Here is a 19,380-nt window from a genome sequence, read left to right as displayed (position 1 = left end):
TTAACTAGAATTTTATCTCCTTCATGGAGAATTCTGAGGGAAAACATCTAACTTTATTCTAGAAAGCTGAGGTCAAGACACCCCAGCTAACTTAGCTTCTGTTAAGCTGCCTGCTGGAGTAGAACCCTCTCCAGATAACTGCTTATCTTAGCTTTTGTTAAACTGCTTGCTTGTGCATAAACCTCCCTACGTAGCTCCATAATGAGATACTGAGGATATGGCTTTTGCCTTTAAAAGCCTCTTGCTCTAAATGCTTGAGGCTACATTTGGATCCCTGAGTGTAACCCCTGCCGCCTAGAATTAAGACTTCCAAGTGTCTACATAAACAATTTCCTAATAGTCATCTATCTCTGGGGGGGCTCCCCTTAACAACTTAGTGAGTTTAATATCTTATCAGATATATGCTATAGGGGCAACTATTATACTCCCTAGATGTGACAAAAAAAAAAACCATTTACATATATAACATTAAGATGTAATAAAGACTTCTGGGGGAGGCTCCCCTTAACACCTTAATGAGTTTGTGTATCAGATATATGCTATAGGGGCAACTATTAGACTCCCTAGGTGTGATCAAAGATCATTTACATATATAACATTAAGATGAATAGAGAATAAAGGTGGACCCTTCATTCACTGACTGGCACCCCAATAAAGAAGAGTCCTAGAGACAGATATCAAAAGAAAAAAAAAAGAAAGGATGGAGAAAAAGATTAGAATGTTACATTTGCAACCCAACTGTTGCCAAAAATTGCTGTCAACCTCCAGGAATCAGCATAGAGGAAAAGACAAGATTCCCTCTCACCACCTCCAGAAAGAATCCATTCTGCTAACAACATAATTGCAGATTTACAACTTTCAGAACTATGAGCAAATGAATGAACATCTTTCGTTTGAAGCTACCCAGTTCACAATTTTGTTACACCTGCCCTGGGAAATAAGCACATCCTTTCAGCAGGTCTGTGTTTTCTGGTGATAAGCCATTCATTCCATCAGGGAGGGAAGATGTGGTGGACTGAACAGCCTTGGCTTATGGCAACAAGGAAACAAAAGAACAAGTGGTCAGGGTTCTGATATCTCCTTCCAGGGCTCGTTCCTAATGCAATAACATCTTTCCAAAAATACCCCCAGTCACTATCGGTTCTATCACCTCCCAACTGTGCAACAAACCTCCACATCTCAGTCCTTGGCTGATATTCAAATCACAAACATAGCACCTTCCAAGTTAATGAAGGCTGGCTTTACATAGCCTTTCCCCTGTTGCTGCAAACCAGTGGTGCTCTGAGATTCAAGTGTTCGGAGCACTTAGGAAATCTCTACTGAAGATCCCTGTTAAGTCTGAGAATATAACACTTGCAGCAGATTTCCAGCTGCTGCTGCTAGTGGTTCACACTTACCCATCAGCATTTGTTGCTGGTAAGCTAGGTGCTTTTCTTTTTCAAGATGAGGCAACCCCAAAAAGATTTTTAAAAATGTGGATTGATGTTAACATGAAACAACTGTAGTGTATGCAAGTCAAACTTTTATTTTTAACATGAACAAATGTAATCCTATATAACTATATCAAAGTTCACCATGTAGTCAGATGTCTGTTGGTGACATCTTCATATAATGAACATTAGAACAAAATTATTTTTCTGGGTTACTAAAAACTAGAAAATTAATGAAAAAAATTCTTCTTCTTCTTCTCCTCCTCTTCCTCCTCCTTCTTCTTCCTCCTCCTCCTCTTTCTCTTCCTCCTCTTTCTCCTCTTCCTCCTCCTCCTCTGTTCATTTCTTTCTTCTGGGCTTTGCAACTGTAGAAGGAAATAAGACATAAGCAATACTTGTATTTCCTTAGAATGCACTCCTGACTTTGTCAATTCTATGTATTACCATTGTCTCTCAAAGAGAAACTAAAATATTTCCCTGTTATGTTTTCCTACCAGATCATTATGTATTACAGTATTCATGAGTTTGATAGCTTCCCCAATCTGATCTTATTGACTTCACTATCCTACTGGCAACCATTTGCAAAGACTTGGTTTTCCTTTCTCTCTGCTTCACAGAGGACAAAACTCCTTATGGTTATACACCAAAACTATAGATTCCCTAAGCTTCCCAGTTACTCTGCTTTCATCTTTTCAAAATGAGATTTTCATCTCTTTTTAAAAACATTTTAAGAAATTTAAAAATTAAAATTGAATTAAAAATTTTAACCTAATTTTACATGAAAAACTAAAGTCAAGGAAATTAAAGATAAAGAAAAATTTAGGAGATTTTCATCTCTTTAAAATCACAGGTCTAGAAATGGAATGTCATTTGAAATATTAAAATTAAAATTAGGCTGATAATTTACATATGAACCACAGCATGTGATCTTTCTTGAAACACTTATTTTTGCCAGCTATTATTAGCTGTCTCAAAGGCACTATAGGAACAGTATATAATTCCCATGGCCACATTCACTGCATGATCTTTTATTTGTCACTACTACCAAGTCTAACAACTTCTCATCTGTAGTAAGTAATCTTGTTACAATCTTTTAAAGGATAGGCATCTAGACATCATTGACTCCTGCTTAACTTATGGTTGTTAAACTGCTTACTGTATAAATTTAATATTTAATAATATAAAAAATTAATAGTTGTTTAGTTTACCAATAATATTTTTTAAAAGATGCTCTTAGCTACAGGGATATGCTAGGAATTGTTAGTTAGTGAAGGCAGTACCTGCATCCCTAAGGTGAGGGGCCATTTGCAAAGTTTGGGTTCTTATTTATACTCTCCATCCAGGTTTCCCATTTCATCTTCTTCATCCTCTTCATCCTCTTCCTCCTCCTCCTCCTCTTCTTCATCCTCTTCCTCCTCCTCCTCCTCTTCTTCATCCTCCTCCTCCTCCTCCTCCTCTTCCATTTCAACTTCTTCATGAGCATTTTCATGGCCACAGTCCATTGATTCCTTAGAGTGCATTGGCATAGACACCAGGAAATTAGGGTGGTGGAAGAAATAAATCAGCCTACATCTCACTTCATCCTTCCTTAAATGATGGCCAGGAGCACCTGGAAAATACGTGAGAAAAAGAGTATTTTAGCAAAACAAATAGTATTTTAGCAATGCACACTGGGAAAGCTCTGAGTATGGAGCATGGCTTGCATTTTAAAAGATGTGTCAACATATGTAAAAGCAGCAGCAAGGATCAAGAACTTCACTACCACTCTCTCCCTTGGTACCCAGGGTTACAGGAGCCATTTAGCTGGATTCCAGCTATCCTCAGAACCTGGCCTTATCTTCACCCAGCCTTTCTGGCTGACTTTGGGATTTTGCTGTTTCTTGCCTTCCTGAGATTGAGGACCTCCCATTTCCAGTGCACAGGATACCATAGGGCCTGGGGGCAAAGGACAAGGTGGAAGGGAAAAATGGTATGTGGAGAGGAAAGAAGATCAAGGAGAGTGGAGAGGGAAGGGGGAAGGAGGAGTGGAAGAAGGAGGGAGAAGCAAAGGGAGGGGAGATAGAAGAGAAGAAGAGGATAATGGAGAAAGAGGGAAAGGGAAGGGGTGAGGGAGCACAGTGAATTGAGAGGGGACAGGGAATGAGCATGAAGAGGGTAATGGGAGAGGCAGGGGCAGAAGGGGGAGGAAGAAAAGGGAAGAGGGGACAGGGAAGGGAGAAGAGGGGTGATGGACAGAGGAGAGGGGAAAAAAGGAAGGGGGAGATAGGAAGACAGATGCATAGGGGAGAGTGAAAGGGAAGAGGGACTAGGGAAAGGTGGAAAAGTGGAGAGATGGACAGAGAGGCAGGAAAGACCTCAGGGAAGCAGGTAACTGGGGGGCAGGTGAGGAGGTACAGTAGGCAGGGGAGGAGAGCAGAGAGAGGGAAGGGGTAAGGGAAGCAAGGAGTGGGAGGAACTGAGGAGAAGAGAAGGGGGGTGACAGGCTGGAGAAAGGGAGGACAGCAGGATCAGGAAAGGTACACAAAGGCAAACAGCAGGGGGGAGGGGATCCTAGAAAAGAAAGGTATTAAAAGGTTAGCACAGAGTAGGGGGCAGGGATGGGAAAGATGCACAAAGGTGAGCAGGGAGAGGAAAGGCAGGAAGGGTGGGGGAACGGAGAGGGGGAGGGGACAGGAAAGGCATGCAAGGGAAACCAGGAGGGGGATCCTGGAAAACAAGTGTGCAAAACAAAAAAGTGAGGTGGGCAGGGGAAGGTAAAGGGCAAAAGGTGAGGGGAAGATGGGGAGCCAGAGGAGGAAAGCACAGGAGGGGGCAGAGAGCAGGGAGAGGGAACAGAAGAGAGCTAGGAAAGGTGTACTAAGGGAAACGGGGAGGGAATCCTGTAAAGGAAAGGTCCAAAAAAAAAAAAAACCGGGAGCACGGTGGGGGAGGGGAGCAAGGTGAGTTAAGATACAGCAAGGGGAATAGGGAAGCAGGAGGAGCAAAGAGATGAAATGGGGGAGAACCGGAACAGGGAGGGAGAGGGAGGAGCACCCGAAAATGGGAATAGGGAGGGGGTGGGAGCAGCACAGGAGGGGGAGAGAAGCAGGGAGAGGAAAGGCGGTAAAAGGTATGCAGGGAGGGGGAGGGGAGCAGGGAAAGAAAAGGTGCAAAAGGGGAGGGAAGCAAGACAGGAAAGGTTCTAAACGGTAAACAGGGAGGGGGAGGGGAGCAGGGAAAGAAAAGGTGGGAGAAGGGGAACAGGAAGGGGAGGGTTTCAGGGAGAGGTACAAAAGGGGAAGCCTGAAGTGGGAGGAGATCAGTGAGATCAGGGAGCGGAAAGCCCAAGGCGAAAAGTTGAGCAGAGGGGGAAGGGAAAAAGGAGAGCAAAGGGGAAAGGGAGCAGATGGAATGAAGCTAGAGAGGCAAGGGAGGGGGGAAGAGAGCAGAGGAGCAAGGAGCAGGAGGGGGATGGGAGGAGAGGAACTAAGGACAAGTTAGAGAGGAGAGGAGACAAGGCGTGGACAGGAGACAGGAATGAAGCCCAACTAAGATGTGGTCTTTACTACAGAGGTGGGTAAAGAATTACACCCCACATGAGTAAGTAGTACCACGGGTAACTCACAAGTACAGGTAGCTAAGTTAAGGAGGCAGGAAGCTTCGGCACCCATTTCCACGTTCATCTCATCTTCTGCCCCATCCTCTTCTGATTCATCATCCATCAGGTTCTCCAATTCCTCTTCCTCGTCATCATCATCCTCATAGAAGTCATAGTCGTCATCGTCATCCTCATCTTCATCCTCATCATCTTCTTCATCCTCCCGACCAACAGAGGACTCGCGCTTGCTTTGCCTGGCGATCCAGGCCACATCCCTTTCATACTGCTCCTCAGAAATGGCATCTACGATTAACTGGAACGCCAGAAAACTTGTTGTGGCAACAATGAAAAATAGCCACTCCAATATATTGTACCTATTTCCATCACCTTCACCACCTGAGCCACTGTGAGCTTTGTCTGGCTTCTTGTTATCAGACATGGCACAAAGGACACCAGCGGGAAGCTGTGCTAAGTTAAGATAACTGCAGAGAGTCGCAAGCTAGCAGCTCACTTCTTGGACCTGCTCAGCGATATGGCGTCGACACAATGCATGCTGGGAGAGAAAAGGTGGGGGGTCCTCCCTCCTTCCTCCGGAAGACTTCTATACTTGGACCCGGTTGGGGGAGGGGATTAAGGTGGAGAGGGTGGAAGAAGGGTGGAGTGAACTCTGGACTACTTTTTTTTTTTTACGAGGAAGGGTACAAATCCGGAAATGATGGATGAGGTAGAGCGGTCGGCAAAACTTGCAAAAGTTCCTACCGAAGGCTCACAACCCTCCACGAGACCATTAAGCTCATTGGCTGAGGAATGAACATCCGCAGAACTCACACACCCAATGAGTGATCAGTATCTTCACACGTCTAGCGCCTTTGGGAGTCCCGGGTTCTTTTCATTCTCCCATGGCAACAGAAGTGTTGTACAGTTTACGGTTTTACAGCACGGCAGATTCTTTGGTACAGAGATCAGCATGTTTTGCCTAGTCTCCTAGGGACAACTTGTAACAAAAGGGACACAGGCTTTTAACATGAGAAAACATAGCAATATGTTATTGGCAATTTCCAAACTTCACACCCGAAAGAGAATGGCCATTTGTGATGTATTAATGATATTAAAACTGTTTGTGGCTATCGTTCGGCAAAATTCATGACGATGAATACGATAGCCTGCTACTCCAGAGGCACCAGGGCTACTGCAAGGGATTCGTGGTCCAGTCTGGTCATCCTTCAACTCCACCAGTTTTCGCCACACAAGCCACGTAGGGTAGGGTTGTAATAATAGTAGGTGGACACAGCAGGAGAGACCCACAGGTCAGGGGGTTTGCAGAAGGTGTGTGTTGGGGGGGGGGGTGACAAAAGTCTGTACAGACATAGTCTCCAGGGAATTGTAACAGAAAGGCTTGTCATCATCGCAGTGTGTGCGTATGCTATTTTTTGACTTTGGTCGGAGGGAGCTCCATTCAAGGGGTCCAGCTTCAAATAAGGGCACCAAAAAAAGGCCAAAGTCAAATTATAATTATGGACTATTTTGTTCCCAGGACGAAAATGGCCACAGATTTAAGGATTTGTTCTTACTGTACATATTAATGATGTACTATACTATGTTTAGTATGGTACATATATACACATTTTAAGCACATGGTCTAGGTTTTGAGCGTGTGTGTGTGTGTGTGTGTGTGTGTGTGTGTGTGTTTAGGAGACACTTGAAACCAGAAAGGGAAACATGCCGTGGTCTTGTTCTGTTTTTTGTTGTTGCTTTTTTTTTTTTTTTTTAAACGAGGTTTCTCTGTACATCCTTTGCTGTTCTGAAACTCAAGTTGGTAGACCAAGCATGCCTTGAACTCAAGCATATCTGCTTGCCTCTTACTCCAGAGTGCTGGGATTAAAGGAATGCTCTAACCCCAACCCCGTGTGGGTGTGAAAATCTTAAACAGGGGAAAGAGTGAAAATCTGTAAGACAGGAAAACAGAAGTGGACTAGTGAAGAAATAGAAAGGGGGCTGGAAGGAGGTAAATGGGGCCTTGGGGGAGGAAGACCAACATGATCAACATATGAATGGAAAACTCTTAATGTACTTCATTTCAAATCTAAGAAAAAAACAGAATGGTGGTGGTATAGGCCTTTAATCCCAGCACTCAGGAGGCAGATGCAGTTGGATCTCTGAGCACTAGGGCAGCCTGGTCTATAGAGGGAGTTCCAGGACTCCTGAGGCCACACAGATAAAATCTGTCTCAGGAAAAGAAATAATAATAATAATAATAATAATAATAATAATAATAATAATAATAATAATGTAAAGTGAAAGCCAGGAAAACAGTACTTGGAGTTGCTTGCCATATCTTCCAGGGGGAAAAGGTCAGAGAAGAGACACTGATGCCAGGGTCATCCTGAAATGTTGCTTTCCAGAAAATCTCTGAGGAGATTAAATATTAAATATTTGAGGGGAACTACATCTAAGTTTGCTCTTAATTCATTGCCTATTTTATTTATCTTCATTATGAAATTGATTTCTTTTTCCTTTGGGTAGTTTTAAGCTCAGCTCCTTTCCTCCTTCTGTCTCCCAACTGTTAGAATTACAAGGCTAAAATTGGTGACTTTTTAAATGCATAAATGCATTTATTATGGTATCACAAGTGAGGTAAATTTTAAAAATAGAATTTGTCAAAGCAGAGAAAGAGTATATCTTTACACATTGCTCCAAATAACATATCATTTGTGTGCATAATCATCATTAAGTTTTTTTCACTTTTTAAGTGTGGTTACTTACAGTTATTAGTTTTCCTCTGAATGCCACAAATGGGAATAAGTTGTATTTTTTAATTCTTTATAATGCATTTTAAAATTTTTATTTTCTATTGCATCTTTTACCCACTGTCAATTAAGTTATACAAGTTTCTGTCTGAAGCCACAGAAACAAACCTGGCATTAGGGGTGGGCCTAAAGCATGATTCTCTGTAAACTGACCCCTGGCATTTACCTAGGGCCCAGGGTCAGAAGGCTGACATTGCTGTATTGAGCACAGTGTTTGTTTCCCAGGTACCTGCCTGATGACTAACATGAAGGCTTCAGCCTAGAAATTCGTCATGCCTATACAGGTCCAAAGAGTAAAACAATGTTTAGGTGTATCTACTACAAATGGCCTGGCCCTGCAAGAGGACTGCAGCATGACTGTGAATATTATCCTACTATTGTGGATAGCCTGTCAGCTAAGACTAGTGCTTTTCAATATTTAGTCTGTCGAGTAGGTTCATTTTAAAAAGTGATTTGATTTGTATTATTTTGAATTTTTGAGATCATTATGTGATTGTGTGTGTGTTCATTGTGAACAGATATGCATATGGAGGTGTTGCATGCATATGTGTGTGCATGCCTCTGAGTGTGTGTGCCTATGTTGTGCACATATGGAAGACAGCCTCACACAACTTTAAGCATCATTCCACAGGAGCCATTTACCTTTCCTCCCACCCAGGGTCTCATACTGGCCTGGAACTTGTAACATTGAGTAGGCTCTGTGGCCAATGAATTCCAGTGAGTTTCTGACTACTCTTCAGTGGTAGTACCAGCGTTTCCCACAATGCCTAACTTTTTTAAAGGTCCATTTTAGGAAGTGAACTTCAAATTTCATGCTTGCAAGGGAAGAATGATATTGACTAAGCCACCTTGCTATCCTTCATTATTGAAGATTTTCTTTTTTTTTCTTTCTTTTTTTTTTTTGGATTTTTTTTTTTTTCCAGACAGGGTTTCTCTGTATAGCCCCAGCTGTCCTGGAACTCACTTTGTAGACCAGGCTGGCCTCGAACTCAGAAATCCGTCTGCCTCTGCTTCCCAAGTGCTGGGATTAAAGGCATGTGCCACCACCGCCCAGCTGGAAGATCATCTTTATATATGACTATCATACATTGTATTTTATTGGTCATTTGTTGATCAGGCTGTGCCCCAGGATAAACACCCTGGAAAAAAATAAGATAAAATAAAAAGGGGTGCATGGATCAGACAGTGGTTTCTGAGAGTAGAAACATCCACATCTAACAGCATTTATAGATACCAAAAGTAGTGTGAGCATGTTCAAAAGATCCAGCTCCTTGTGATATGCTAATTTTGCCAGGATAACAGATGTATTTGGCATGGACCTCAGTCAGAAAGTCTGCATGTACCCGATTCTACCAGAAAAGGATCCTGACCTGTAATGTCAGAAATGCTGAGGGCCAAATGCATGTTTGAGAGCCCTTGATACATACTCTCACTCATAAGGAAATGGTACATACAAAGGTAACAGTGGGATAAGATGAGAGCATAAGTCTAGAATACATTATGAGAACTCTGTATCACCAGGCAAGGAAATGTTCCAGGCCCAAAGCCCATTTCTATGCTGCTATGTATAGTCCTACAGACTATGAGTCTGAGTTTTGTCACAAATTTATATTGACAGATTTTCACATGATCACTAATGTTACATTCCTAGGATTAAAAACCACTTACTGTGAGTGTGCCTGCATGCATGCCTGCTTAGGTACATGCTTGAATGCCTGTATGTGTTCATGCTTGTGTGCGTGCATGTGTGTGTGTGTGTGTGTGTGTGTGTGTGTTTTATGCATGGTGTTGGGATCCAGCTGTGGTTCCTTATCTTCTGTTTCCTCTCTCAGGGTGTCCAGGCATTAGATGCACACCAGGCTGGAAGGATGAAGCAGAGTCTGAAACAGGTGGAGTCTGCAGGATCCTGGTTCAGTTGGGAGTGAGTACATGCTAGGGAAGGGTTTGGTGAGGTGTGTGGGATGGGGGTGGTGGTGAAGGGGTGGGCTGTGGGGGTGGAGGGAGGAGGTGGAAGTGATGGGGTAGGGGGAGGTGGAGTTGGAGAGAGTGTGGGGGTAAGGCCTTCTCCACTGATTTTAATGGAACAGTTCTCAGGGGATCTTAGCTTGTGTGCATACCTTTATTTGGGGTGGGCTTGTCCACATATACCTTATTCGAGGTAGACAAGGACTATATATGAAACTTGAGGAGTGGGAAGTAGTTTTCAGGGTGAATGAAATCATTGGCTGGAGTTTAAAGTACGGTCAGTGTCTCATTGGTATGGTGAGGCATTCCAGTAATCCCAGGTACTTGCTGGACAGGTTCTTACTGGGAAACAGGAAATTGAACTTCTAGGTTTGTCAAGGACTACATGACCTTCCCCAGGTAGGGGGTGTGCATGCTCTGGTTCTCCAGATAAGGTCAGAGAAGGGGAAGCCCTGATGATAAGGAAAGTCCTTTATTTTGTGCAAAGCTCAGAGGAGTTGTCTGGACATGGTAGACTGTGACCTTAATTAACAAGTTTTTCTACTTGTTTGTGAGTGTGGGTGTGGGCGTGTGCACGAGAGAGAGAGAGAGAGAGAGAGAGAGAGAGAGAGAGAGAGAGAGAGAGAGAGAGAGAGAGAGAGAGAGAATACATGCTTTTGGAGACAAGAGATATATGTCTGATATCATTCCTCAGGAGCCATATACCTTGTTACTTGAGACATGGTCTCTCACTGGCCTGAATTTCCCAGTGCAGAAACTAAGGATACACATAAGCACACTTTGCTTTTTCATGGGGCCCTCTCTGGATAGATCTCAGGTTGTCATATTTATAAAGCTACCACTTTATCCACTGATCCATCTCTTTTGCCAAAATTATACTTTTTAGAAAAGATTTACTGTGTTTTGATCAAGGATGCATTGTGTTATGGGTATGTGCACAGGGGTGAGGCTGTCAGGAGGAATTCAGAAGAGGGGCATCCCTTGGGGGCTGGAGCTACAGAGGGTTGCAAGTGACAATCCTGACAGGATTCCCCGAAAATGAGTTTAGGCCCTCTGCTAGAGCTGTCTCCCCAGGCCTGAAATTCTACTTAGTGTCACAGATTACTTTTGGTAACATTCTGCTCTCAACTTTAGTGTTTGTATTTATAGCGAATTTCCATCTGCATTTCTTTTCATGTTATATTTTTGTCTGTCTTTGCTATCAATATGATGGAGTGTGTGTTGGGAAGCATTTATTTTTATTTTTTTTTGTTACTACTTTTGGGAGGTTCCATTTTAAAGATGGTTCTAGCAAACTGTAGAGATAAGTGGCCGTGCCATCTGGGTTGCTTTTCATAAGATTTTTTTTTTTTTTTTTTTTTGATAGTAATGGAATCTCTTGTTATAGCACAGTTTAGGTTTTCTACGTCTTTTTGAGTTCATCTGACACGTTTGTCTGGCCACTATTGGGGTGTACATTTCACAGGTTATATATGTATTGGCACGCAGTCAGTCCAAGTATTGTACTCTATTCTTTTACATCTTTTTGTTCAATCAATTAATGGGTTTGGTGCTACTGACTAAAGCCAGTGCCTCAGGATGGTCCAACAAGCACTCTTACAAGTACCCGGCTCCCAGAATAGTGATATTGGCCAGTTCACAAAGTCAGAGTATTTATGATCTAATGAGCTCTTAATAGGTTTTACCTCGCAATATTCCTGCACTGAGAAAGAAGTTCACGGGTCATGAAATTGGGAGAACGCAGTGACACCATGCCTCTTTAGCAGACTAGCTAAAGGTTTGTAGCTATTTTATTTATATCTTTATTTTTAGTTTTTATATGCAATTTTATATGAATGACATCATGTCCCTATTGCTTTGCTCACCTTGCCCCTACCATGTACCCCTCCAACTTCTTTTGTGTCCCTCCCTCACTCTCAAATTGATAACTTCTATTCAGTCCTCTATTACCTCTGTTCAGTCCTTCCTCCTGCTCTTTCATTTAACCTTTCATATTCTCTTTTGTTCATGTTATGCTGTATGCACAGTTCTTTGGTTTACATTAATGCATATATTATTGCCTAGATTCTGCATATGAAAGAAAACATGCCATTTTATCCCTTTCTAAGTTTTCGTGACCTCCCTTAATATTATACATTTTAAGTCCATCATTTTTCTGAAAAATTTTAACTTCATTTTTCTTTACAATCATATATAATTTTAATTATCCATTCATCTGTTGGCAGAGAAGTAGATTGATTCTAGTTCTTTGCTTTAGTGAATGAAGAAGCAATAAACCTGGGAATGCAAATATCTCTATGCTAAGAAAAGGAATTATCTATGGATGTGCCTAGGAGAGAAATGGCTGGGTCATATGACATTTCTACTCTAAAATGTTGAGAACTCTCCAAACAGATTCCACAGTGGTTGTATTAATTTGTTTCCCTACCTACAGTTAAAAAGGGTTCCCTTCAATCTATATCCTTTCCAACATTTGATTTTAGATATTTTTGTTTGTTTTTATGCTAGTCATTCAGACTGTGGTGTGGTGCAGTACCTGGACATAATTTTAATTTGTACTTCCCTAATGTATAGGGATATTGAACACTTTAAAAAATAGTTATTGGCCATTTGCATTTCTTTTTAAAAAATATCCATTCAGATTACTTGCCCACTGGCTGATTGTCACATTTATTTCCTTGGTATTTAATTTCTGCAATTCTTTGTAGAGTCTGGATTGTGTCCATTGTCTGAGGTGGAGCTGGTAAAGGTTTTCTCCTGCTTGTGGACTGTCTGTAAGTGCTGCTGATTGTCCACTTAGCTGTAAAGAAACTTTATTTTCATGTAGTCCCATACATTGATTCTTGGGGTTAGTGTTCTCAGTGTTCTATTTTTAAAGTTCTTGCCTGGCACAATGTCTTTGAAGTATATCCATGGTGTGTTTTTCTAAATGTTTCAGCCTTTTAGGCTTTAAAATAAGGTCTTGGATTCATTTGGAATTGGGTTTGTCCAAACTGAAAGTTGTGACTCTAACCTGACTCTTCTGCAGTGCAACTCCTGTTTTGCCAGTATAACTTTTAAAATAGTCTATCTTTGTTCCCCCAGTGTATGTTTTTCTCTTCTCTGGCAAAATTTAAGTGGGCAGAGCTTTGTTGCTTTAGTTCTGGGCCTACTATTCAATTCCATTGTTCTACCTGGTTATTTTTATGTCAATGCTTGTCTTTATCTGGAATTATAATACCTCCAGTATTGTCCTTACTCATTAGGATTGCATTAGCTATTCATCATCTTTTGTGGTACCATGTGAATTCTTGTTTATTTGCTTTTTTTCTGTCCCTGTGATATATAGTATGGGGATTTTGATAGTAATTTCAATAGCTATGTATTCTAGGCATTTTTTGCTATCTTAATTTTGTCTATTCAGGCACATGTAAGATTTTCTATCATCTTATGATTCCCCCTTTCACTATCTTAAAATTTTGATTGTAGTGGATGTCTTTCACTTCTATGGTTAGATATATTCCTAAATACTTAATCTGGGAGGAGTTATTTTGAATGGAATATTTTTCCTAACTTCTTTCTTGGAGAGTTAGACAGTATAAATGAAGACAACTGGATATATATAGTATCCTTCAACTTTATGGTATTTATTAGCTATAAGAGTTTTCTAGAAAATTTAATAGGTTATTTTAAGGGAAAGATCATGCCATCTACGAATAAGGGAAGTTTGACTTCTCTTTTGGTTGTTACTTCTTTTATGTTGTTATATTTTCTGATTGGTATAATAGCTTAAAACTTTGTGCACTATATAGAATATGAGATGGATGACTAGACATTTTTTATTTTAAAGGGAATTGTTCTGTTAATCTCTATTTAATATGATGTTGGATATAGGTATTTTTTCTATATTACCTTAATTATTTTGAGATATGTCCCAACTATTCCTAAAGACTCCAGAACAGAAGAAGAATTGATATCATGTATCCCTTCAAAAATTAATAGAATACAGCAAGGAATCTGTCTGGTCCTAGGATTTTCTTTGGTGGAAGGCTTGTAATAATAGCTTTTATCTTATCATGTGTAATGGACCTGTTTAAGTTTGCTGTGTCATTACAATGTCTAATTCTGTTGCTTGGCTTTCCAGGTAGGAATTATTGACATTTTCTCACTTCCCTATACCAAATAATCCTAAGAGTATGCGCTAAACTTTTCAGTATTATATTACTAGACACATATATATTATTTAACAGCTATGGAAATTTTTGTTTCAGCTTTAGTCTAAATGTTAATGAGGAGAATGAATAAAGAACACAGCATAATATTATTTGGGCAGCAGGGGGATGGGATCCTTTATTTATGTTAATGTACAGATCTGGAAGATATCATGTTACATGAAATGAGACATGTAGTGAAAAAAGACACATTGCATGATCATATTAGAATCTATAAAAACAAAGTATAATCTACAAAATCAAAACCAAATAAACAAAAAACCCAAAACAAATGACTTTAAAGAAGGAGAAAATAGAATCGTGGAGGCAGCAAGATGCCTCAGTTGGTAAATACACTTGTCACAAAGTCTAGAAACTTAAATCTGATCACTAGGATACTTGTGATGGAAGGAGAATATTAATATTAACTCCCACATATTGTCCTATTGTCCCCTGACTTCTACATGTGCACATAGTATCTACACATTCACACATATACACACACACGGGGGGGGGAGGGAGAGAAAGAGGGAAAGAGGGAGAGGGAGGGGGAAGAGAGAGAGAGAGAGAGAGAGAGAGAGAGAGAGAGAGAGAGAGAGAGAATTTAGAAAACAAAGAAGAAAATAGAATAGAAGTTACTTCTCCGGGAAGGATTATTTAAAGGATATGCTATCACTGGCTAAACAAGAGGAATATACTCAGAAATGAATTGTACAACATAATGACTACAGTTAGCAATAATACTTCCTCCCTGGAAATTGCTAAGAGTAGATTTTAAGTTTTTCCAAAATAAAAAGTGAGATTTTTAAGTTAATTAATATGTTAATTAGCTCAATTTGGCCAGTGTATACTCATTTCAAAGTATCATATTATATATGATAAATACATACTTTTATTTTTGTTTGATGATAAATTACTTAAAAGGAAATTAAAAGCCTGCAGGTTGAATGGACAGATAATGATTCATTGATGGACACTAAAACTTACCTAGAGAATTCAGACAGAAATTGGGTTTACATTAACCATGAACAACACTAAAGCTAAAAATAAATCAACTTTCCCACGAGAACATTAAATTTAGTAAAATACTTAGGGATAAATGTATCAAACAACTCAAATATACACCCACTAATGAACAAGAAATATACTTACTGAATCAGGTTTGAAAAGTTAATATGTCCTTGCATGGCATTGGACACATGACACACAGGGAGATAAGCTACGTATGTTGTGTTTTGATTTATGAGAAATATTAAGAAGTAACGAGTGTGCATAGTTAGAGAAAATGCTAGGAAAAGGGATTGAAAGTGAGCACAAGAGATAATTTTGAGATAACAGAACTGTTATAAAATTGAGCAGGATGTGATATTTGCATGAGTATGTAACTTTAATAAGACTATAATTAAACTGAAATGTCATTAATTTTAACTCAGTATACATGTTAAAATTATCTCTTATGAATGATGATGTTATGAAGCCATGCTACGCATGGTATTCTAAGATTCAAAAAAAGATCTTAGAGGAAAGATAATATTATTCTCGAATACTACCTAGATTCAATGTCCTCATTAGAGTCATGTCCAAGTCCAAGTGCTTAATGTATTCTGTTCTGTCTCACTCACCCATTCATTAGTTGTAGCACTGTGAGTCATGTGTGAGCCAATTAGCTATGATGCAAGCTTGTGATACATTTGTCAGGGAAAGAATGTGCTAATCTTGCAGAAAAAAAATCATCTGTTGCTATTGAGTATTTACACGGGGCTTGGGGGGGGGAACTATATAGAATTTGGGGGTCCTTTTTAGTACATGTACGTATTACTTCCTAGTTCTTGAACAAAGGCAGAAACTGTTAGTTGTGCAAGAAAAAAATTCAGAATGATTGATTATTCTTTTTGTCTATTTAACATATCATATTCATATCCGACTCCCCCCATCTCTCTGTGTGTAGGCGCATGTGTATATGTGCCTTCCTGTGTGTATGAAGTTAGAGTTCAGCTTTGGATGTCATCCTTAATCACTTTCTACCTTATGTTTTTGTAACACAGTCTCTTACTGAACTCAGGGTCTTCCACGTGGCTAAACTGGATAGCTAGCAAGCCCAAAGGATCCTTCTGTCCTCACCTTCCTAATACTGAGATACAAATACTTGTCACCATGTCTACATTTTAACATGGGTTCTGCAAATCCAAAGTCAGATTCCTATGTTTGCACAGCAAAGTACTCTTACCTAGTGAGTCACCTTGCCTAGCTATCCTTTAGAAAAACAAACTCCTTAATGATTGTTATTTAGGGATTACTGATGTAATCTGTTCAACACTAATTTATGTGTGAATATGTTCAGTCTGAGGATTGATATGTGTGTTGCAGTTTGCAATGAATGCTAATGTCAAGGTGATTATTACTCTGACATTCTGGTTTTGTGATCACTGGGGAATGCTGTAGCCTGCCTAATTCTATAGCAGTCCTATTGAGAGACTACAATTGCTTTGACTGCATGTATGTGTGTGGGTGTGTGTGTGTTTGAAGAGTTTATATTTTATTGAAGAAATTGTGTTGATGACCTCCTTTGCTTCAGAGAAACTGTTAGCTCCCCATGGGTAAAGCTTGAAGTAGTTGAGTCACCAGTTACTCATTCATTTCTCTTGTTTGTGTGCCTTAAAATAGCCAGGCATTTGAGTGTGGAAAGTTCTTTGGGCTGTGACATTTTTCAGTTGGATTCAATTGATAGACACAGAACAAAATTTGTAGTTGAAATCGGAAAGAACATTGAAGCTCTCTCTTTGTAGAAATAAGAGATCAGTCTTATACTGATTTTATTTTAATGCTATTTCAATTTATTAAAATGAATTAATTTTATTTAATAAATATACTAAATTTTATAAATGCTTAGAATAGTTTTAGTATAACAGTAAGTACTCAGATTCCTCTTCCAATTTGAGTATTATTACTTGTTGGGATAAACCTGAAACATTTTCAGAGACATAAAACTTGTCTTTTACATGAAATATCAATATAAATAACTATTAAATTTTCCTCTTAATATACAAAGCCAATTCAAGTATTCATGCTGTATCAGTAAGGTGCCTAAATTGCCAAAATAATTTTGTTATTCAAGCCTATTGTAAATTGTCCTTTTATTATTAAAATTATCTTTCTTTACAAATTTTAGGGGCATTTATATTTTTATAAGTCATATCGCAAGAAACCTCAAGATAAAAGTTTGAAGTATGTATTGGAGGTCAGGGATAAAATTGAGAAAAACATTTTTATGTAAATATAATTAAGAATCATGTTCTTATTTAGGGAGAACTTCACAGTTAGCATTTCCTTTTCCTCTAGGTACAGGTTTACTAACACCTGGGTGGAGAATATCAAAATATGGCATCCAAATGAAAACTTGTTATAAATTATGTATATCACATAAATTAGAACTATGCTTTCTTTAGTTATTCTCTTTTCATGTAAGAGAAATGGTAAAGAATAGCCCCTTAGTTTTGTTAGAAACATGGACAGGTAAAACTCATCATTTGTACATTTTGTTTGATGAAAAAAATTAGAAAACTTTTAATTTATTACTCCTGAATTTGGACAGTCATTGTTTGTAGTTTATTGACAGCTTAACTTAGAAAGCCTGAGTTGTCCTTTTCAAGGGCCTGTCTTTATTATTGATGCTTGGCTGGTTTTCGGTAGATAACCCTTGAACTCCTCAAATATTCTGTCTGATAAGTTTGTTTTTGTATGTTTTAGCCTTTGAACCATTCCAGTTTTGTTTGATTGGTATACTGCTTCTAACAATGGGACTTGGTATGAATGACAGTTTCTGTCCTGGAGAGGGAACTAGAATGTCAGTCATAAGTGCCTGCCTCACGAGTGACACACAGTAATATCCTGGACTTCAAGGATCAAATGACTTTTCCTGGCTGGTATACATCATTTTTAGTAAAATGAGACGTGTGACTTTTCTGGGATACTTGGAAGCTTGAACCCAGTTTCTCTTGCACTTAACTTCATTCATGTCTCCTCCTTGGTGATAATGATTTGCCTTTTTTTAATATAATGAATCATAACTTTGAGTAGTATGAAAGCTTCCTTGAGGTCTTTGGGTTCTTCAGATACATTCCCGAACTTAAGTATCATCTTGATGATACTGATCGTGGATCAGAACTGGGATTTGTCAGAATATCCCTAACACACTCCTGTGAGATTGTGCCTTCTTGCTGCAAAAGCAAAGTTATATGTACCCACAACATTTCAACAGTAATATGTGAACAGTTTCAGTACCAGTTGACATCCCAGCATACACAGGGGAAGTCTCACAGGACACGGTCTCTAGATGACTAAAAAAAAAAAAAAAAAAAAAAAAAAAAAAAAAAAAAAAAAAAAAAAAAAAGGGCAATTAGCAAGTGCTGAGAGAGGAAGAATTACTGTTTCCCTAGAAACATACATATCCAGGCAATACTGAACAGATTCAGCAGGTTGTATTAAGTATTTATGCACTATATGTGTATATAACAAAGATGTTAAGGAAAAGGAGGCCATGATTTTGTATGGGACAGAGGGCTAAACATAGGTAGGGTAGGATGCAGTAGGGGGAAGGAAATGTGTGATTATATTTTAAATTTTATAAATTAAAAATCAGGACCATTTGATGAGTTCATTATTGGGAAGTGGAAAAAGAATGATCTGACAATAATGACAAAGTGTAATGATAAGCTTTTGATGCCTGGATAGCTACTTGGGCCACTCACTGTATAAGACAGAAGTTGTTATGTGATCAGTTAATGGAGGTAGAAGTTACATGATCATGGAATCAATTAAAAATTGATCCTTGGTAGTTGATGATCTGGATCCAAAAGGAAATGCAAAATATTGAAAAATGCTCTCAATATACAAGCTCATAGTTATTTTTATCTGTGATAGATAACACAAAGGGGAGTGTTGATGTAGATCCTAGTACTTCATCTAACTCAAGACTTCACCCAGTCTGATCAGAATTGATATCAAAAGTAAAAATTATATTGGAAAATAGATGGCACTCTACGCCCTGTGGTTACCAAGAAGGTACTCCACGTGGTAGGTGGAAGCAAATCAGGAAATGACAGGAGCAAAATGATATGATGTTAAGTACTTGCTTCCTTTGGAAAATCAAAATCATTAGCTTCCCAAAGAACCCTAAATAGAAATGGATTGTGAGGATGGAACAGTCTCCTTGGTTTTAAATATTACAAATTTACTGCTTATCATTGTGGTATATGATCTAAACATACATCATTTTTTTTTCCTGAGGGACTAGCCAATCTTGAAGACTGAATGAAAGACACCGTATAGTTCATTTCCCCTAAAATAGAAATGAGTTTTTCACCTACTTTAGAAGCTGCCTGGAAATGCTGGAGTTAGCAGTCCAAAGCACT

The 19,380-nt window shown here is 39.2% G+C and overlaps 1 protein-coding gene across 1 annotated transcript; it reads right to left on the bottom strand.

Moving 5' to 3' along the window:
- Positions 1-1,643: 1,643 nt before the first annotated feature.
- Positions 1,644-5,459, bottom strand: LOC117694134 (tumor rejection antigen P815A-like). Its single transcript, XM_034484916.2, has 3 exons — positions 5,035-5,459; positions 2,711-3,039; positions 1,644-1,795 (listed from the first exon to the last, which is right to left on the bottom strand). The coding sequence occupies exons 1-2, from the start codon at positions 5,444-5,446 to the stop codon at positions 2,753-2,755; spliced, it is 699 nt and encodes a 232-aa protein (XP_034340807.2). The 5' UTR covers positions 5,447-5,459; the 3' UTR covers positions 1,644-1,795; positions 2,711-2,752.
- Between the last annotated feature and the right edge of the window lie 13,921 nt (positions 5,460-19,380).

Source organism: Arvicanthis niloticus, chromosome X (genome assembly GCF_011762505.2).
Source record: "Arvicanthis niloticus isolate mArvNil1 chromosome X, mArvNil1.pat.X, whole genome shotgun sequence".
In the NCBI taxonomy this organism is placed as follows: domain Eukaryota; kingdom Metazoa; phylum Chordata; class Mammalia; order Rodentia; family Muridae; genus Arvicanthis; species Arvicanthis niloticus.
The sequence above is the reverse complement of the archived record's forward strand: the minus strand, read 5'-3'. Positions and strand labels throughout refer to the sequence as shown.